At 42.3% G+C, this 22,283-nt stretch overlaps 1 protein-coding gene and 1 non-coding gene across 2 annotated transcripts; one reads left to right on the top strand and one right to left on the bottom strand.

Moving 5' to 3' along the window:
* The first annotated feature begins 779 nt into the window (after positions 1-779).
* On the top strand, positions 780-19,996 carry LOC118659317 (zinc finger protein 14-like). Its single transcript, XM_036315599.1, has 4 exons — positions 780-923; positions 14,302-14,428; positions 14,837-14,909; positions 16,748-19,996. Exons 1-4 carry the CDS (start codon positions 921-923, stop codon positions 18,024-18,026), a joined length of 1,482 nt encoding a protein of 493 aa, XP_036171492.1. The 5' UTR covers positions 780-920; the 3' UTR covers positions 18,027-19,996.
* On the bottom strand, positions 13,253-13,359 carry LOC118659380. The gene has a single exon (XR_004968516.1). It is a non-coding gene; the product is annotated as a U6 spliceosomal RNA (small nuclear RNA).
* Positions 19,997-22,283: the final 2,287 nt, after the last annotated feature.

Genomic DNA, 22,283 nt, shown 5'->3' on the forward strand with positions numbered 1-22,283 from the left:
GCTTTCCAGGTGTGTCCATTCAGGGATGTGGCCTCCACTGATGGATTGGCCGGCACCAGGCCAGGGGTCATTATTCAGTGCAGCTGGTGCTGATGTCAGCCCTGGCATTTTGCTGCTTATCTGGGCCTGGAGCTAGAGGAGGAAAAGTCATCCTGGGGACCAGGCACCACCCTACAATTGATTGCCCATTGCTGGACACCTGGGCTTCCCACCCTGGTGACCTCTGTGCCTGGCTCATCTCCTTGCTCTGGGTAGGTCTGAGGAACTGCCCACAAGACAACCACAAGTAAGGGGTGGCTCATGACCTCAGAGGAGCGTGACTGAATCACCTGTGGGAACACATTTTTCATGTGAAAAACGTTTTCTAAAGTTAACCATTCTAAATGCACAGAAGTCACTTTTCCCGCTGGAAATGATGGCTTGTTACTGGTTTCAATGCTCTTTTTGGGAATCTGGCTGTGGTCTGGGAGGATACCACCCCAAAGCATCCCTGGTACATGAGCCCGTGCACCTTTTTGCAAATGCACAGGTTATACTCCCGTTGTCAACAAAGATGAAAATAGAGCCAGATTCATTAGGTGCATTTTAAGTGTGTGTGTTTGCGAGGAAGGACCACTGTTCCTTGGGGTCTCTTAGCTCTGCCTCTCAAGGCAAACTTCCCTGGACAGGAGTTGTGGCCGCACTGGACTCAGACCTGTGCACCTCAAGCGCTAGGGGGCGATGTCGTGCAAAGTGTGCGCCTATGATTAGCGGTGGGGGCGGGCGGCGGCGGGGCTATGCTCTGCTTCTACCCTGTTGTTGTTCACTTTACTTGAGCTGCACTGGGGTCGCATCTCCCTTGTTCTGTCCTCATCTGTCCATCTGCGATCTGTAAGGTGGTGGGAGCTGCAGGCGGGACTCGGGAGGCCCAGGAACCAGAAATGGTGAGTGTGCGGCCGGGCGCGGGGACGGGGAGGAGGCGCGGGTGGAGCCACCGTGGCGGGACCGTCTCTCCACGGTCAGGTCCGGAGCCTGCGGACCCGAGGCGCCGGGGGCTCCGCTGAAACTGCAGGCCCCTCGGGCTCGCAGGGTGGGGCCCAGCCGGGTCCCGGGCGTCCAGTGTGTCCCCGCGGCAGGGCCTTGGGCTGCGGAGCGCGTCTGGGCAGCTCTGCACCCTCATCCCCGCGGCTCCGCAGTCGGTGCGGTGACCACGGGGAGGGTCATGGGGACCATGGTGACTCGGCCCCCGCGGTTCGTGCACGGGAGGAGCTGTGGTCTGTGGGGTCCCCTGTCCCTCCTTTCTCCCCAGAAGGATCCCGTTTTCTCCTGAGTTTTGATGTTTGTGGAGCAGGCTCTCAAGTCCACCCCTGTCTCCCAGGCCTAGCTCTGCAGCAAGTGCCTGCACTTCCAGGCTCTCCCCCGAATCCTAACCGCCATCTTCCCTTCTCTGAGACACAGCATCTTATCAGCTATTTGTTTTGTGGTGCTTTTCAAACTGTTAAAACAAAATTCAACTGAGTGAACTGGAAGGTCTGACTGGCTTGATTCCCCTTTCACGTGTTAACGAAAAGAACCATTCAAACCTGTAAAGAATTTTTGTGAGTTTATTTGAGCCAAACTGTCAACAATATCAGGGAAGCAGTATCTCAACGGGTTGGGATAATGCTCCAGGGAATGGCCGTTTCTCTTATATTTTAATACTTTGAAATCAAAGGAAGGGACTTACTTGGGTTACATGAAATCCATTGGTGATTGATTAGAGAGGCGGGAGAAAGCCAAGGGGGTGGGGGGAGAACCCTGGGACTGGATAAAGTGTAAAATGATAGACACATACTTAGGTGGGTGATGGGACAATTAACATGATAACGATGAAGGAATTTGTGGTATCTGTCCTGTTGCCTAGGCACTTTAAGTTGTGCCCCAAGGGGTCTGGAAAAAGGGAGGTTACAAGTTACCCAGACATTTCAAGGGTTTCTATAATAATAAAAGTGTAATATGCTAATTAGACCAGACATCTTTCCTGAGGACATTCTGCAGGAAGCTAGGGCTGCAAGGGAACCCGGTTCCCAGGTGCCAGAGGGAAGCTGGTGCCCACAGCCGTGGAAGGAAGCCCTACTCTTGCACGAATTTCTTGCATTCGACCTCTTGTGTTATTATAGATGCAAAAAGACAGATGGGTTCAGTTAAGGTAAAGGTTTACCTTGTCATCAGTGAAGATACAGGCCTAGCATGTAACTACCCACCATAACTGCTTTTAGTTAAAGTTTAATTTCAGACCATCCTTTCTGGTTACCTTAGGTCTCTGACTTTGCAAGACCGCCATTGAGGCCTTCCCTGAGCTTGTGAGGTTAGCATGTGGCCACTGTGGCCCACACATGAATCGGGCAGTATCCCATCTAGTAAATGGAATCTCACAGAAGCTGTTCAAAATGGAAGGCGTTTAAATAGGCAGAAAGGAAGTGGCTTTTAGAGGTTTTTAGTAAAAGAAATTGAACAGCAAGTTGCAGAGTGACTGGGTTAAAACTTGACTCCTGGGAGAGGTGAAACTGCAGTTACCTACAGTCCTGCACCCCTGAACCTGGGGAGGACATCCTGAGGCAGTTTTGTTGTTTTCAGTTCTCTTACACTAAGCTGCATGGTGTAGCCTGCTACACACCTAGGCCATATGGTGTAGCCTGTGGGTCCTAGACAACAAACCTGTACAACATGCTACTGTACTGAATACTGTAGGCAATTGCAATGGAATGGTAGTAAGCATTTATCAGAAGGTACAGTAAAAATGCTGCGTGCAAGGTAAATGGTACATCCGTGTGGGGCACTGATCTTGAATGGGCTACAGGATTGGAGGCTGCTCTGCAGGAGTCAGTGACTGGTGAGTGAATATGAAGACCTAGGACATTACTGTACCTGGCTGTAGACTTTATCACACTGTACACTTAGGCCAGGAAATTTACAAAAAATAGATTCAATCAAGGCCAGGAGGCAATGATTAAATCAACAGGCACAGTCAACACAAGACCTCTGAGGCTGCTGCCCGCATAAAACAGCATACCGCTTCACAGCAAAGTTTTCTTTCACGAAGTAGAACGCACACAAAGATAAAGAGGATAGTATAGCAAATACATAAACCAGTTTCTCATCAAGTATTCTTTTTTTAAAAATTTTTTTTTATTGCTTAAAGTATTACAAAGAGTATTACATATGTCTCCTTTTTTTTCCCCCTTGACATTCCCCCGGCCTCCCCTACCCCCCAGTGTCTTGTGTCCATTGGTTATGCTTATATGCATGCATACAAGTCCTTCAGTTGATCTCTTACCCCCCTCACACCCCCCAACCCTTCCCAACCTTTCCACTGTAGTTTGACAGTCTGTTCGATGCTGCTCTGCCTCTGTATCTATTTTTGTTCATCAGTTTATAATGGTCTTAATTATCCATAAATGAGTGTGATCATGTGGTATTTTTCTTTCATCGACTGGCTATTTCACTTAGCATAATGCTCTCCAGTTCCATCCATGCTGTTGCAAATGGTAAAAGTTCCTTCTTTTTTACAGCAGCATAGTATTCCATCGTGTAGTCAGGGGTCCTCAAACTTTTTAAACAGTGGGCCAGTTCACTGTCCCTCAGACAGTTGGAGGGCTGGACTATAGTTTAAAAAAAAAACTATGAACAAATTCCTATGCACACTGCACATATCTTATTTTGAAGTAAAAAAAACAAATGTTTTCGTTGGGCCGCAGTTTGAGGACCCCGGACTGTAGATGTACCAAAGTTTTCTAATCCATTCATCTTCTGATGGGCACTTAGGCTGTTTCCAAATCTTAGCTATGTAAATTGTGCTGACATGAACATAGGGATGCATATGTCCTTTCTGATTGGTGTTTCTGGTTTCTTGGGATATATTCCTAGAAGTGGGATCACTGGGTCAAATGGGAGTTCCATTTTTAACTTTTTGAGGAAACTCCATACTGTCTTCCATAGTGGCTGCACCAGTCTGCATTCCCACCAGCAATGCAGGAGTGTCCCCTTTTCTTCGCATCCTCTCTAGCACTTGTGGTTTGTTGATTTGTTGATGATAGCCATTCTGACAGGTGTGAGATGATACCTTATTTTTGTTTTGATTTGCATCTCTCGGATGATTAGTGACTTAGAGCATGTTTTCATATGTCTCTTGGCTTTCTGAATGTCCTCGTTTGAAAAGTGTCTATTTAGGTCCTTTGCCCATTTTTTGATTGGATTGTTTACCTTCCTTTTGTTAAGTTGTATGAGTTCCCTATAAATGTTGGAGATTAAACCCTTATCGGTGATAACTTTGCAAATATGTTCTCCCATGCAGTGGGCTTTCTTGTTGTTTTGTTGATGGTTTCTTTTTTTTTTTTTTTAATATATTTTATTGATTTTTTTACAGAGAGGAAGGGAGAGAGATAGAGAGTTAGAAACATCGATGAGAGAGAAACATCAATCAGCTGCCTCCTGCACACCTTCTACTGGGGATGTGCCAGCAACCAAGGTACATGCCCTTAGCCAGAATTGAACCTGGGACCCTTCAGTCCGCAGGCCGATGCTCTATCCACTGAGCCAAACCGGTTAGGGCTGATGGTTTCTTGTGCTGTGCAGAAGCTTTTTATTTTGATGTAGTCCCATTTGTTTATTTTCTCTTTAGTTTCCAATGTCCTAGGACAGTGGTTGGCAAACTCATTAGTTAACAGAGCCAAATATCAACAGTACAACGATTGAAATTTCTTTTGAGAGCCAAATTTCTTAAACTTAAACTATATAGGTAGGTACATTGTTATTAACTTAATTAGGGTACTCCTAAGGCTTAGGAAGAGCCACACTCAAGGGGCTAAAGAGCCGAATGTGGCTCGCGAGCCACAGTTTGCCAACCATGGTTTTATGAGATGTATCGGTGAAGAAATTGCTTCATCATATGTCTGAGACTTTGTTGCCTTTGGATTCCTCTAGTATTTTTATGGTTTCTCGTCTTACATTTAAGTCCTTTATCCATTTTGAGTTTATTTTTGTGTATGGTGTAAGTTGGTGGTCTAGTTACATTTTTTTGCATGTATCTGTTCAATTTTCCCAGCACCATTTATTGAAGAGACTGTCTTGACTCCATTGCATGTTCTTGCCTCCTTTGTCAAATAGTAATTGAGCATATTGGTTCGGGTCAATTTCTGGGTTCTCTATTCTATTCCATTGATCTATATGTCTGTTCTTGTGCCAGTACCAGGCAGTTTTGAGAACAGTAGCTTTGTAATACAGCTTGATATGTGGTATTGAGATCCCACCTACTTTGTTCTTCTTTCTCAGGATCGCTGCAGCTATTCGGGGTCTTTTTTTATTCCAGATGAATTTTTTGGAACGTTCATTCTAGATCTGTGAAATATGCCATTGGTATTTTACTGGGGAGTGCATTGAATCTATAGATTGCTTTGGGTACTATGGACATTTTAATGATGTTGATTCTACCAATCCATGAACACGGTATGTTCTTCCATCTGTTTATGTCTTCCTCTAGCTCTTTTTTCAACGTCCTATAGTTTTCTGAGTAGAGGTCTTTTACCTCTTTAGATAAGTTTATTCCTAGGTATCTTAATTTTTTGGAGTGATGGTAAATGGGACTACTTTTTTAGTCTCTCTTTCTGTAAGTTCATTATTGGTGTATAGAAATGCCATAGATTTCTTGGCATTAATTTTTTTTATCCTGCTACATTGCCGAATTCATTTATTAAGTCTAATAGTTTTTTGATGATGTCTTTAGGGTTTTTTACGTACAATATCATATCATCTGCGAATAAGGACAGTTTTACTTCTTCATTTCCAATTTGGATGCCTTTTATTTCTTCTTCTTGTCTAATTGCAATGGCTAATACTTCCAGTACTATGTTGAACAGGACTGGTGAGAGTGGGCATCCCTGTCTTGTTCCTGTTCTTAGGGGAAATGGTTTTAGTTTTTGCCCATTGAGTATGATGTTGGCTGTGGGTTTGTCATATATGGCTTTTATTATGTTGAGGTATGATCCTTCTATTCCAACTTTGCTGAGAGTTTTTATCAAAAAATGGGTGTAGGATTTTGTCAAATGCTTTTTCTGCATCAATTGATATGACTATGTGGTTTTTATCTCTCAGTTTGTTTATGTGATGTATTACGTTTACTGATTTGCGGATATTGTACCATCCTTGCATCCCTGGGATAAATCCTACTTGGTCATGGTGTATGATCTTTCTAATGTACTGCTGGATCTGATTTGCTAGGATTTTGTTGAGGATTTTGGCATCTATGTTCATGAGGGATATTGGCCTGTAATTCTCTTTCATTGTGTTGTCTTTATCTGGTTTTGGTATTAGGGTGATGCTGGCTTCATAGAATGAGCTTGGAAGTGTTCCTTCCTCTTGAATTTTTTGTAGTAGTCTGAGGAGGATAGGTTTTAGTTCTTCCTTGAATATTTGGTAAAACTCCCCTGTGAGGCCATCTGGTCCAGGGCTTTTGTTTGCTGGAAGCTTTTTGATGACTGCTTCAATTTCTTCCATAGTTATTGTCCTATTGAGATTTGTAGATTCTTCCTGATTGAATTTTGGAAGATTGTATTTTTCTAGGAATATGTCCATTTCCTCCAGGTTGTCTAGTTTGTTGGAGTAGAGTTGTTCATAGTATTTTTTTTTAACAATCCTTTGTATTTCTGAGTGGTCTGTTGTTATTTCTCCTCTTTCATTTCTGATTTTGTTTATTTGGGTTCTCTTTGCTTCTTGGTGAGCCTGGCTAGAGGCTCATCAATCTTGTTTATCCTTTCAAAAAACCAGCTCTTGGTTTTGTTGATCTTTTGTATTGTTTTTTTGGTCTCTATGTCGTTTATCTCCGCTCTGATCTTTATTATTTCCTTCCTTCTGCTCACTCTGGACTTTTCTTGTTGCTCTCTAACTCTTTGAGTTGTAGGGTTAGGTAATTTATTATCATTGTTTCTTGTTTTTTGCAGTAGGCTTGTAGAGCTATGAACTTTCCTCTCAAGACTGCTTTCGCTGTGTCCCATAGGTTTTGGATTGTTGTGTTTTCATTGTCGTTTGTTCCCATGATGTTTTTTATTTCTTCATTGTTCTCTCTGGTGACCCAGTCATTGTTTAATAACATGCCAGTTAGTCTCCATGTGTTTGATTTGTTTTGATTGTTTTTATTGTAGTTGATTTCTAGTTTTATGCCATTGTGATCTGAGAAGATGCTTGATATGAATTCTATCTTCTTGAATTTGAAGAGACTTTGCCTGTGACCCAATATATGGTCTATCTTTGAAACTGACCCATGTGCACTTGAGAAGAATGTATATTCTGTGGCTTTGGGGTGAAATGTTCTGAAGATGTCAATTAATTCCATCTGATCTAGTGAGTCATTTAGGATTGATGTTTCTTTGCTGATTTTTTGTTTAGAGGATTTGTCCAATGGTGATAGTGGTGTATAAAGTCCCCTACTATGATTGTATTGCTGTCAATCTCTCCCTTGATCTCCTCCAGAAGTTTTTTTATGTATTTGGGTGCTCCTATATTGGGTGCGTATATGTTTACCAGAGTTCTTTCTTTTTTAAAAAAATATATTTTATTGATCTTTTACAGAGAGGAAGGGAGAGGGACAGAGAGTCAGAAACCTCGATGAGAGAGAAACATCGACCAGCTGCCTCCGGCACTCCCCCCAACTGGGGATGTGCCCACAACCAAGGTACATGCCCTTGACCAGAATTGAACCAGGGACCCTTCAGTCCACAGGCCAATGCTCTATCCACTGAGCCAAACCAGTTAGGGCTTCAGAGTTATTTCTTCTTGTTGGATTGCTCCCTTTAGTATTATGAAGTGGCCGTCCTTCTCTCTTTTTATGTCCTTCACTTTGAGATCGAATTTGTCAGATATAAGTATTGCTACCCCAGCTTTTTTTTCCATTTACATTAGTCTGTATAACCTTTGTCCCTCCCTTCACCATCAGTCTGTGTGTGTGTCTTTTTTCCCGAGGTGGGTTTCCTGTAGACAGCAGATATATTGGTCATGTTTTCTTATCCACTCAGTTACCCTATGTCTTTTAATTGGGGCATTTAATCCATTTACATTTAAAGTTATTATTGATAGATATTTGTTTGTCGCTATTTTTATTCTTTACCCATGTTCCTTCTTCATTTCCTATTTTTTCTTTTTACAGCAGACCCTTTAGCATTTCTTGCATTGCTGGTTTGGTGGTAGTAAACTCCCATAATCCTTTTTTGTCTGTGAAGCTCCTGATTTCACCCTCAGTTTTGATTGATTGCCTTGCTGGGTACAGTATTCTTGGATTCAGCCCCTTCCTTTGCAGGACTTTGTATACCATTTCCTTCTTGCCTGAATTGTTTCTATTGATAAATCAGTCACTAGTCTGATGGGGGGTCCTTTGTAGGTAACTTTCTGTCTCTCTCTGGCCGCTTTTAAGATTCTTGCTTTGTCATTGGTGTTTGCCAATTTAATTATAATGTGCCTTGGCGTCAGTCTTTTGGGGTTCATTTTGTTTGGGACTCTGTGAGCTTCTTGGATTTGTGTGAGTTTTTTTCAACCTATATCAGGGAAGTTTTCTGTCATTATTTCTTCAAACAGGTTTTCTATTCCTTGCTCAGTTTCCTCTCCCTCTGGTACCCCTATTATGCGGATGTTGTTTCATTTTGTGTTGTCCCAAAGTTCTCTTAGGCTCTCCTCCTGCTTTTTAATTCTTTTTTCTAGAAGCTGCTCTGCTTGGGTATTTTTTCCTAGATTGTTTTCTAGCTCACTGATGCAGTCCTCTGCTTCTTCTAGTCTACTGTTGATGCTTTCTATTGAGTTCTTTATAGCAGTGATGTCATTTTTCATTTCTTGGTTCTTCTTCATTTCCTCTTCTTATACATATTGTTGAATTTGTCTTCCATTCTTTTCATCCACCTTATGACCATTTCTCTGAATTCTTGGAAGGCAGCTATGCTCACCACTATACCACCAATGCAACCTAATTTCTCTGAATTCTTTCTCTGACAGGTTGCTTGCCTCCATTGCCTCCATTTTGTTTACTTCCTTTTCTGGTGATGCCTGTTTTTCTTTCGTATGCGGGCTGTTTCTTTGTCTCCCTATGATCTCTCTTTTCCAGGTGTTTGGTTATGTAGTTCTCTCTCTGCTGTGTTGATTTAAAGCACAGAATACAACACAACAAGGCACAACGCACAAGGCAATGAACACAAATGTATTCACAATACTAATAACCCCAAATATAGGTGACCACCAGAGAAAAGAGAATTAGGGGTTAAGGGAGAAAAAAGAAGAGAAAATAGAAAAAGAAAAAAAAAGAGTGCAAAATGAAATTGGGAAAAGGAAAAATAAGTAAGAGAGAAAAGAAAGACAGTGAAATAGAAGAGGGGAAGGAACTATCTATATGGGGAGAAAACTCCAATAGAACAGCCACTAATCCCAACAAATTCCAGCAACAGATACCTAGAGGTGATTGCAAACTACAAACAACTAATATCAAGTGAGGCGAGGGAAAACAGAAGCAAAAAATAACCAAAAAAACCCAACAAAATATAAAGAAAAAGCAAAACAATCTCACAATCAAGCATAAAAAAACCTCAATATAATCAACAACCAAGCAAACAACAACAAAACTACAGAGAGAAAAAAAAATTTGGATAGTGAAGAAAGAGAAAAGGGAGGTGTATATGTACTTAGAGCAGGGTATTGGAAATTAGATATACAAGTAGGGTGAAATTTTAACCAGGTAAAAATAAGGAATAGGGAAAATCTAAAGCAGGAATAGGGTAAGAGAACCGGACAACAGAAGGGGAACAGTGAGGAAGAGAGTTTTGGCATAAAGGTAAAGTTGAGATAGAGTAAAATGATGCTAAAGGAAAGATGAAAATAGATTGTATAATACTAATCCAAAAATAAAATAAAGAGAAAATAAAATGACACTTAAAAGAAAAGGTAAAATGGTAGTAGTAATAATACTGGTTAAAAATGAAAATGTAGTAATTAAAAAGGTAAAATCACTTGATGAAAAAAGAAAAAAAATAGTTTCTTAAGTAAAAGGTGAAAAAAATTAAAAATGTGCAGTAGTGAAGGTCCTTCATTTTCTCTACTCTTCTGTTTGGCATGCCTTAGTCCTGTCAGGTATTCAGGAGAGTGTTGAAGTTCCCTGTGATACACTGTTCCTCCGTGTTGTAAACCACAGTCCTGATTTTAAAGTAGGCTGTATTTGTTTCCCAGGCTGCCTTTATTTGTGTTTATAGGAGAGTCTGTTTGTGGTTCAGTCCCTGGGTGGCAGTGTTTCTGGATTGACCTCCAAGGCTACAAGTCCTCTCTAGCCAGTATTTAGTTTTTGTTTTCTCTATTGCACTTAATACTGGTTTGGGAGAGTTGACTGCCCTTGAGCTGGTTCCTTGGTCGTTACTCCACGCTCTGATTCCCAGGTTCCACAAAAACAACTTTCCCCTGCAGTCTCTGTGAGTGACCCCAACTGGGTGATCCTATGTACTGGGTTTAATAATCAAAAGCAAAGATTTAAGGAGAAAAAAAACACACACACAAAAACAAAAAGAGCCAGAGTGTGCAATTCTCCCAAAGTCTCTTCCGCACGTCCTCTCTCCCCTGGCACTAAGCAGCCAGCACATTGGCAAAATCCGAGGCTGCCTTTTTGCACCCAGTCCAGCTATGGGCTGAGTTCTCTTCTGCCAGAAGCCCTGTGGGACCCCTTTCACACTCGCGGATCACGCTGGCCCCAACTGCCGCGGACTTCCCCCACGCGCACGCGCGCGCGTTCCTCCCTCTGATCTTAATTACAAACCGCACTTTTATCTAGGCGAAATCTGAACTTTCCGTGAGGAGGAGCCGGGCTTGTCTGAGTTCAAGTATTCGTGCTGCTTGAGATCCAGTGTTCCTAGGTTCGTAGCTGGACCCTGGGTGCCGTGGTTGCAGGGTTTCTGGATATATACCCTTCCGATATCAGCCACTCAAGATGGCATGGTCTCCGCGGCTGAGCCAGCTGCCCAGGAGAGATTTCATCAGCAGTAGAGGCTGCCCGGTTAGGGGAGCCTGATCTGGCAGTCTCCAACAGTTCTCTGGAGTATAGCTATTGCTCACCCACAAATTTACGCTCTCGGTACGTCCACACACTCTCCTTTCGTTCTCTCACTCTCACACTGTGTTACAGTCTGCCTTCCCTTCGTTAGCCATCTTCTCTCCTCATCAAGTATTCTATGTAGTGGACGGAACTGTATGTGCAGGACTTTCATAGAACTGGCAGCACAGGAAGCTTTTTTACACCAGTGTCATCATAAACATCTGAGTAATGCATTTCCCTATGACATTGTGATAGGTATGATATCCCTAGGCGATTTTAATATTTCAAATCCACAGTAATCTTTTCTTTTATAGAAAGGATTTTATTTTTCATTAAGTTCTAATTGACATTAGTTTAAGGTGTACCTCATAATGACATGATATTTGTCTATATTGTGAAATGATCATCACAATAAGTCTCATTAGCATCTCCTTTCCCCCCATTGACCTCTCTGCCGGGGCCCAGCCCCAGCGGTCCTGGGGTTCCCAAAGGTGTGGACGGAGTCGGCGAAGAATGAAGGACACGGAGACAGCATTCAGATGATCAGCATAGTTGGGTTCTCTCTTTATTCTCCTGTTACATCTGTATACCATTTGATCCTATAAGCATGCCTCTATAGTTACATCATCATGTTTTGGGTCCTCCCTTGACCTTCTACAGTTCCTCGTTTCATGTCTATAGTTTCTTATCTGACCTTTGCCAAAAATCCCATGTCCATTTAGTTCTGTTGATTTTAATCCTATCCATTCTATTCCAAAGGTTAGGGCTAGTTTATTATCTTCATTCCAAGGTCACTACTCTACTGTTCTGTTAAGCTACAAGGAAGTAACTGAAGGAGATTATCCTAAGTAAAGATTATGTAGCTTAAGGGTGATTGTTTGTAGTTAAGGTGATTAACTACCCGCCTGGCACTTAGTTAAGGGGTTTTACTGATTTATTTCCTTCCTTAGTCCTGTTAATCCCTAACTCCAAGGAAAAATCCCCACCTGGGGAAACAACCTTTCTTGGGGAGGTGGCCCTGGTTAGAACACATAGCGCTAAGAAGGGGAGCAAACATATTAAGAACAGTATGCCAGGTCCCTTGAAACATATGCTGTGCAGATGTTTCTTCCCTGCAGCGACTGTGTCACGCAGCAAGGGTGGACCAGCTTCTGGCACCTCTCCCTGACTGCTCCTATCCCCAACACATGCCCTCACCCCTTCCTGTCTGTGTCCATTGGTTATGCTATATGCATGCATACAAGTCCTTTGGTTGATGTCTTATCTACCCACCTCCCCTGCCATCTCGCTGAGGTTTGATGGTCTGTTTGATGCTTTTATGTCTAGAGATCTATTTTTGAGAGCTTGTTTGGAGGTTCTAGCAGGGGAGCACAGCTACTTGTATACCCTTGACCAAAGACCGGTCCTCTCCTCGGGGGGGAAGGTCGTCCTCTTCGACTGAGCGCGCAGCTTCAGGAGGGACGCACATGGATCGGTGAGGGAGGAGGGGGACACCCGCCTAGCCAGCCAGATCAGCCGAATCAACCCTGGTGATCAATGGGGTGACAGATGTCGCAGCCAGATCACCCTCACATCCTAGAGATCTATTTTTGTTCATCAGTTTAAGTTGTTCATTATATTGCACAAATGAGTGAGATCATGTGATACTTATCTTTCTCTTATTGGCTTATTTGGCTTAGCATAATGCTCTTCAGGTTTATCCATTCTGATGCAAATGGTAAGAGTTCTATTTTTACAACAGCATAGTATTCCATTGTGTAGATGTACAACAGCTTTTTCTTTATTATTTTTTAAATTAATTTCAGAGAAGAAGGGAGAGGGAGAGAGAGATGGAAACATCAATGATGATAATCACTGATGGGCTGGGCTGTGGGCTGCTTTGTGTGCCGTGGGGTCTCAGCAGTGTTGGCTATGATTCAGTGGGCTGTTGCTCCAGGGTGGTGGCAGGGCCTGTGTCCCACTTGGGGGAAGCTGAATGTTGCTTTGTTGGTGCCAGGTTTGTGGTGCCGCTTCTTTGTAAATAGCCAGTGTGTGTCACAGCACCTGCTACTTGGAGCGTCTGCCTGTGGGTGGTCAGTATGTGTCAAAGCGACTAGGGACACTTAGCATAGTGCCCTTTTATATGTATAGGTAGATTATGTGTGTTTACATGTCCTAAAAATCATGAGTAGAGGACTTTTTTTTTTTTTTAATATGGAACGCTTCACGAATTTGCATGCCATCCTTGTGCAGGGGCCATGATAATCTTCTCTGTATCGTTCCAATTTTAGTATATGTGCTGCCAAAGCGAGCACAATGAGTAGAGGACTTTTGTAGAGGGCTAAGTTGCCCTATCCTGCTCATGCCTGAGCTCTAACTCTAACTTCTTATCTCCATGAAATGAGAGAGGAAAAAGAAGGTCAAACTGAGTTACTAACCAATATTATAAAAACAACCCTAACTGGTTTGGCTCAGTGAATAGAGCATTGGCCTGCGGACTGATAGGTCCCAGGTTCGATTCCGGTCAAGGGCATGTACCTTGGTTGCGGGCACATCCCCAGTAGGAGGTATGCAGGAGACAAGTGATCGATGTTTCTCTCTCATCAATGTTTTTTCTATCCCTCTCCCTTCCTCTCTATAAAAAATCAATAAAATATATTTTAAAAAAATTATAAAAACAAATGATCATCCATATTACTCCATAAGAATGCTTTCATTCATTCAGGTGTATCTGACTCCTTCTAATAATCTGGAGTACTTCAGGACAATATGGCCAATTACATTTTGTTCCAAGTTGAATTTCCACACACCTCCTGGTCTCTCCTGTTTGGTGATGAGAATAGAAAAGAAAGCTATCAAGCCTTTATTCCATTCATGGTCATTCAAACTTTATGCAGCTATGACAGTGTGTGTCATGTAGTGCTGCATCAAATGGTGGTTATAAAGGAGTTGAGTTTTCTCACAAGGAATCAATAAGCTTAAAATAGAAGTATTTTAATTTATTAAATTGAAGTTGTTCAGGGTGCTCTTTACTCTGATATTAGAGAGCAGTGAAGACTTGAAGTGATCACAATAAAATAATATCAATAAATTCCATGTGTTCATGAGGAAGTGAGTGTGGCAAATAGTCTTGCTAGTGTTACAATCAAGTTATAGACTCAACGTTGGGGACCACGTGTCTCCTGTGAACTACTTATGAAGTATGTATAGATAACTAATGCTGTCTATCTCACCCATGCCTATGTGGGATGTTTTAGGTCTCAGTGGCCTTTGAGGATGTTAATGTGAAGTTCACCAAGGAGGAGTGGGCTTTCCTGGATCCGACCCAGAAGAAAATCTACACAGATGTGATGCTGGAAACCTTCTGGAACCTGGCATCAGTTGGTAGTTATCACAAATTCTATTTTTCTTGTAATATATTTTTATTGATTTCAGAGAGGAAGGGAAAGGGAGATAGAAAAATCAATGATAAGAGAGAATCACTGATTTGCTACCTCCTGTATGCCTCACACTGGGGATCTAGCCATCAAACCAGGTCTACTGGGAAGTTGATCCCTGACTTCTTGGTTCATAGGTTGACCATCAACCACATAGCGACTCTGGCTGGCAACAATCTGTTACTTACTTAGTCAATTGGAAAACTAGTGTTGCTTGCTCATCAGTGCTGTTTCAAGAACTGAAATGTGGAAAGGGAAAACATTGGTAATTAAACTAGGAATGTTCACAGCTTATTGTGCACCTAAAATCTAACCATTTTCATATTCTCTAATACTTTATAATGTTTTTTTCTAGCATGTATTTTAGAAGAAAAATGTGAAGACCATGACAGTGAAGATCAGTATGAAAATGATGGGATGAATCTTAGGTAAGTCGCATTGCCATGAGAAAGCAATGTCCTGCAAGAGCATCTTTTTTTTTTTAAATACGATCTTACAAATATTTATTTTACTTATTCATTTATTTAATATGTATTTATTTATTTCAGAGAAGTAGGGAGAGAGAGAGAGAGAAAGAGAGACAAACATCAATGATGAGAGAGAATTATTATTATTATTATTTTTTTATTGCTTAAAGTATTACAAAGGGTATTACATATGTGTCCATTTTATCCCCCTGCCCTAGACAGTCCCCTAGCCTCCCCTATCCCCCAATGTCTTATGTCCACTGGTTATGCTTATATGCATGCATACAAGTCCTTTAGTTGATCTCTTACCCCCCTACCTCCTGCCCCCCAACCCTCCCCGGCCTTCCCGCTGCAGTTTGACAATCTGTTTGAGGCAGCTCTGCCTCTGTATCTATTATTGTTCAAAAGTTTATAATGGTCTCTATTATCCATGAATGAGTGAGATCATGTGGTATTTTTCCTTCATTGACTGGCTTATTTCACTTAGCATAATGCTCTCCAGTTCCATCCATGATGTTGCAAATGGTAAGAGTTCCTTCCTTTTTAGAGCAGCATAGTATTCCATCGTGTAGATGTACCACAGTTTTCTAATCCATTCATCTACTGATGGGCACTTAGGCTGTTTCCAGATCTTAGCTATGGTGAATTGTGCTGCTATGAACATAGGGGTGCATATATCCTTTCTGATTGGTGTTTCTGGTTTCTTGGGATATATTCCTAGAAGTGGGATCACAGGGTCAAATGGGAGTTCCATTTTCAGTTTTTTAAGGAAACTCCATACTGTCTTCCATAGTGGCTGCACCAGTCTGCATTCCCACCAGCAGTGCACAAGTGTTCCTTTTTCTCCACATCCTCTCCAGCACTTGTCGTTTGTTGATTTGTTGATGATAGCCAGTCTGACAGGTGTGAGATGGTACCTCATTGTTGTTTTGATTTGCATCGAGAGAGAATTATTGATCGTCTGCCTCCTGCACGCCCCACACTCGGAATCAAGCCCACCACATCGGCATGTGCCCGGACCATGAATCAAAATATGACATCTTGGTTCATATGTCGGTGTTCAACCACTGAGCCATGCCGGTGGTACGAAATTATGTTTTTATTATTTTACAGTGTGGAGGTGAGAGGGAGAAATTGAAACATTGATTAGCTGCCTCCTGCACGCCCTGTACAGGGGATAATAAGTCTGCAACCTGGCCATATTCTCTTTCGGAGAGTAGAACTGGCAACCCCCCTGGCGGGTGGGTCCATGCTGAACCACTGAGCCACATGGACCCAGTCCACAAAACAATCTTAAAACCAGGTAATCCAATTATATCAGCCCAGTTTTAAATGTATTGATTCTTAGAATTATTTTTTTTAAAAAATACAGGCCCAAACCGGTTTTGCTCAGTGGATAGAGGTTCGGCCTGCAAACTAAAAGGTCCCAGGTTCGATTCTGGTCAAGGGCATGTGCCTTGGTTGTGGGCACATCCCCAGTTTGGGGTGTGCAGGAGGCAGCTGGCCAATGTTTCTCTCTCATCGATGTTTCTGACTCTCTGTCCCTCTCCCTTCCTCTCTGTAAAAAATCAATAAAATACATTTAAAAAAAATATGCAAGTATCATTAATGAATATAAGTGTTTTTATAATATTTATGATCCATCCTACTTCAGAGGTTTTTGGGATATCCACTTTTAAAAATTGAAATGTACAGAAATGCCCCACATTCCTTGAAAATGGTAAAGATGTCATTATCATACTACCAATAAATATTAAATCATTAAGAGAGTATTAATAATATGCTTCTGATTTTTACAGCAGTCATATGGTAGAGAGACTCTGTAAAAGGAAAGATGGTACTCAATGCAGAGAAAACTTCAGCCAGATTCCAAATCTTAATGAAAAGAAAGAAACTCCTACTGAAATAAAGCAACCTAAATCCAGGTTGTGTAGGCAAATCTTCATGGGTTATTTATCCTTGAATAACCACCTGAGCTCTCACATTGTACCCAAACTATACCTCTGTCAGGAATATGAAGAAAGCCCTTATAAATGTAAGGAACCTACGAAAGCTTTCAAGTATCACCGATATATTCGGAGACATGAAGGCAGTACCAGTGGGAAAGCTTTCCACTATTCAACTTTCCTTAGAAATCAAGAAAGAACGCATGTTCCTCGGAAACTGTATGAATGTAAGCAATGTGGGAAAACCTTCAGTCATCGATACTCTCTTGTAAAACATAAAATAAGTCATGATGGAAAGAAGCCTCATGAATGTAAGGAATGTGGTAAAACATTCCTTTTTCGACATATTCTGCAATGTCATGAAAGAACTCATACTGGGGAAAAACCTTATGAATGTAACCATTGTGGTAAAGCTTTCGCTAGGCCAGCTTCCCTCCGATGTCATGAAAGAACTCATATTAAGGAAAAACCCTATGAATGTAAGCAATGTGGCAAAGCCTTTAGTTATCGCACCTCTCTTCGAAGACATAAAAAAAGTCGTGATGGAAAGAAGCCGCATGAATGTAAAGAATGTGGTAAAACATTCTGTGATCTATGTGCCCTCCGCGTTCATGAAAGTATTCATACTGGGGAAAAACCTTATGAATGTAACCATTGTGGTAAAACTTTTTCTTATCCAACTTACCTCCGACATTATGAAAGAACTCATAAGGAAAAACCCTATGAATGTAAGCAATGTGGAAAAACCTTCTGCAGTCTCAACTCTCTTGAAAGACATAAAAGAAGTCATGATGGAAAGAAGCCTCATGAATGTAAGGAATGTGGTAAAACATTCCTTTATCGATATTCTCTGCAAAGTCATGAAAGAATTCATACTGGGGAAAAACCTTATGAATGTAAGCAATGTGGGAAAGCCTTCAGTTATCTCAGCTCTCTTACAATACATAAAATAAGTCATGATGGAAAGAAGCATCATAAATGTAAGCAATGTGATAAAACATTCCTTTATCAATATTATCTCCAACGTCATGAAATAACTCATACTGGGGGAAAACCTTATGAATGTAAGCAATGTGGGAAAGCCTTCAGTTATCTCAGCTCTCTTCGAAGACATAAAAAAAGTCATGATTGAAAGACGCCTCGTGAATGTAAAGAATGTGGTAAAGCAGTCCGTGATCGATGTGCCCTCTGAGCTCATGAAAGTATTCATACTGGGGGAAAACCTTACGAATATAACCATTGTGGTAAAGCTTTCTCTCATCCAACTTTCCTGTGATATCATGAAAGAACTCATAGTAAGGAAAAACACTATGAATGATAGCAGTGTGGGAAAGCCTTTATTCATCCTCGTTCCCTTCAAATTCACCTAAATACTCAGTGGAGAGTATGCATAATGAATGAAAGAATTCACACGGAAAATAAGCCTTATTGTGTAAAGATTGCACAAAAGCCTTTGACCATCCCAATTCTTTTTCTTTTTTTTATACTCACCTGAGGATATTTTTCCCTTAAGAGAGTGGAAATTAGAGACAAAGAAGGAGCAATATTGATGTGAGAGAAACACATCAATTGGTTGCCTCCTGTACACACCTAGAAATGAAAGCACACACAATGGAGAAAAGCTCTATGAATGTTAGGAACGTGTTAAAGCTGTCAGTTCCTCCAATTCTCTTAGGAAGCATGGAAGAACACGTACTGGGGGAAAACCTTATGCAAGTAAACAATGTGGGAAAAGCTTCCGTTGTCTCACACATCTTGGATGACAAAAGTAGTCATGATAGAATCCTCATGACTAAGGAATGAAGTAAATCTCTTTGCCATGCGTTTTCTCTTAGAGATGTGAAATGTATACTGGGAAGAAACCCTATGGATGCAAGCCATGTGGGATAACCTATAGCCATCCCAGATCCTTTCAAATTCACAAAAATGCTCATAGTGGAGAGAAATCATATCAATGCAAGGAACGTGGTAAAGCCTTTAGGTTCCCAACTAATTTTTACACACATTTGAAAACAAAATGTATTGATAAACACTGTTAATGTAAAGAGTAGCAAAAAGCCTTCATTTATTTCTCAGGTGTGCCATCATGAACTAGTATGATTATCCTTCTTGGGGATGGATCCTAGAAATGTAAGAGGGTTAGAAATCATTCATTTCTTCCAGTTTATTGTGAAGGATGAAGAAACTCACTGAACAGAAGCCCTGTCATGTAAAGATTGTAGAAGTGCCTTTGGCCATCCTAATTCTTTACAGAACCATGAAGGGCCTCAAGAGTAAGTGTATGAACATATGGAATGCGGGAGAGCCTTTCTTGGACAAGTGAAAATGCAACTGGAGAAAAAGTGTGTGTGTGTATATATATATATATATATATATATATATATATATATATACACACACACACACACACACATACATACATACATACACAGAAGGTGGGAAAGCCTTCAGCTGTCCCCTGTCCCTTTTCCTTGGAAAGGTCATGAAGGAACTCAAAGTGGAAAGTTGTATTGAATGTAAAAATGTAGGGAAACCTTCATGTTGCCTCATAGCCCTACAACACCATGTGACAATATACACTGTATAATCGACAACTAAAAGAACTTACAATTGTTTTCTAAATTTCATTTTGTCCATCACCATTCATTCCCTCTATGCCCTTTTCCACCCTCCTTCATCCTCCACCACCCATGCAGTCACCACACTTGTCATGTCCATGAGTTTTCTTTTTTCCTTTTTGCTCAATCCCTCCACCTCCCCAGCCTCTGAGCTGAATTCCATTTTTCGCCCATGTCTTCTTAGCGAGCCTGGAAGGTTGGCAGAGTCTGTTCCCATGTTGGTTTGTGCTTAGCATCAGACTTTTTTGCTTTGCTTATGTTTTATCACATTTTTCTTGATTGCTATGAAAAGTCAAAATACAGTGAACCCCCATCTTAAGAAAAGGCATGTAAGCAAAACCTCCCCTGATTGTAAAGAGAAATTCTTGGCCTGTAGTCGAGTGAGTAAATTACACATTAAATGCCAGTTTGGGGAAAGGCAAAGTCACTACTCGAGTGAATTGAGAGAATGCACTTTGTTATATTTTTATTAAGTGTTCCTTTCTTCACAGAAAAATAAAATTCTTTGCTGAAGCTTGGAAAGCAGACAGCCCTGTGATCTGTGAAGTCTGATGTGTCCAGTAATTCAGACGGGATGGGCTGGAGTCAAGAACAGCATCCTATGGGCCAGAGCATCCTTGGGGCTCCTGGATTATTGGGACTCCTGCGTGCGTCAGGGGATGATGCTCTCACAGGGATGATTGGATGGTGCTCTCGCAGGGTGATGCTCTCACTCTCACTGCAGTGTGCTGGCCCTGCTCTGGGCGCTTGACTCTGCCCACTCAGATGCCACTGCAGCTCTGACCTCACCAGAGGAAGGGTGCTGAGCTCTCCTTTTCTGCTTAAAGCCACTGTCCTAGGCCCTCCTTCCTCTCTTGCTTCCCCATCCCTGACCGTCTGTTTGGGCTGACACATTCCTCTATCCCTCCTGCCGGTGGATCATGGAGCTCCCCAGAACTCTTCTTGTCATCACCCAAAACCTCTGCATGGTGGTTAATAAGTTCTCACCTCCTTCCGTGAGGTATTGGTAGGGAGGCCTGGAGACACAAGTCCTGACCCAAAGCCGAGCACTGTCCATGGGGCCCTAAAGTCGGGAGTAAATATTGTCATGGAAGAAATGTGTGGGTGAGAGCCACTGACCCTGTCTTTAACACACTATGTCTGGAAGAGGAAAAAATGAATCAAAACAACTCTTTTTAAAAATATATATATTTTATTGATTTTTTTACAGAGAGTAAGGGAGAAGAAGAGGGATAGAGAGTTAGAAACATTGATGAAAGAGAAACATCGATTCAGCTGCTTCCTGCACACTCCCCACTGGGGATGTGCCCACAGCCAAGGTACATGCCCTTGACCAGAATTGAACTGGGACCCTTCAGTTAGCAGGCCAATGCTTTATCCACTGAGCCAAACTGGTCAGGGCCAAAACAACCCTTTAGCTTGAATGTGGTTGAGCCTCAGACCCCAGTGCTGAGCGGAGGGCACTGGATTTCTTGCTGCAGGTCTGACTACCCTCAGCTCTGAGTCCTGGGACCATCCCCCATTTCCCTCAGGGTCCACAACCATCCCAGTGGTACAAGCATGGAGGAGCCTGGTGTTGCCAAGACTTAGGGCAGACGCAGGGATAGCCTTGTTCTGTATGAGCCTCCCTGTCCAACCTCCCCTTGTCTCTCTGTCCACACCCACCATGCCATCACAAGGAAGAAGAGAAAGAGAAAAAGGGCCTCAGGGCCATCCCGAGTGCAGTTATAGTTTTTGAAGGAGGGAACAGAGAAGACCCTCTGGCCTGTTCTGTGCTTATGATTCCAGATCCCCAGGAAGGGCAAGACAGGCTCACTCCACCGTGAACCAAGTGTGTTGCTGCCAAGAGGGATGTGCCAAGATCCTGTCCCAGGGGGTGCACCCTGTGCCCTGATCTCACCACCCCAAGAGGAGAGAAACCAGTGAAGTCTTACTGGCTCCTTCCATCGGCAGTTTCTGCTCATTCTGTTTACATTTCACACAGAGAAAGACTATAATCCAAGACTACAATCATATGCTTGAAATTGATTGTTAAATTTAAAGGGAGTTCAATTTTATGGAGACATGTAGTTGCAGTTATTCACTTACTAGAGGCCCGGTGCATAAAATTCGTTCACTGGGGTGGGGGGGGGGCGGGTGTCCCTCAGCCCAGCCTGCACCCTCTACAATCTGGGACCCCTCGGGGGATGTACGGCTGCCCTACGGGATTAGGCCTAAACTGGCAGTCGGACATCCCTCTCACAATCTTGGACTGCTGGCTTCTAACCACTCACCTGCCTGCTTGCCCCTATCTGCTTCTCCCTGCCAGCCTCATTGCCCCCTAACCACTCCCCTGGCAGCCTGATTGACACTTAACTGCTCCCCTGCCTGCCCAACTGCCCTCTGCCAGCCCTATTGCCCCTACTGCCCTCCCCTGCATGCCTGGTTGCCCCCAACTGCCCTCCCCTGCTGTCCATCTTGTGATGCCCTGGGAATGGCCATCATGTGGCAGCTATCTTTTGATGATGTAGGGGTGGCCATACTGTGAGGGCATGTCAATTTGCCTATTACCGCTTTATTATATAGTATGTAAATGCCTTTTATTATGCAGTAATAGCCAAGTATTATTTTGAAACTAACAGGAATATCGTAAAATTCTGACTCCCTCCAATCCATATGATTCATGTTGCTTATCCACTTGCAACCATTTCTCATTTAGTCGGACGCAGAGTCAAATACAAGGCACTGATTTCAAGTTTCGTTTCATTTCAACAAAATGCAGAGTCTTGGTT

This window comes from Myotis myotis, unplaced genomic scaffold (assembly GCF_014108235.1).
Source record: "Myotis myotis isolate mMyoMyo1 unplaced genomic scaffold, mMyoMyo1.p scaffold_m19_p_6, whole genome shotgun sequence".
NCBI classification, from domain to species: Eukaryota; Metazoa; Chordata; class Mammalia; order Chiroptera; family Vespertilionidae; genus Myotis; species Myotis myotis.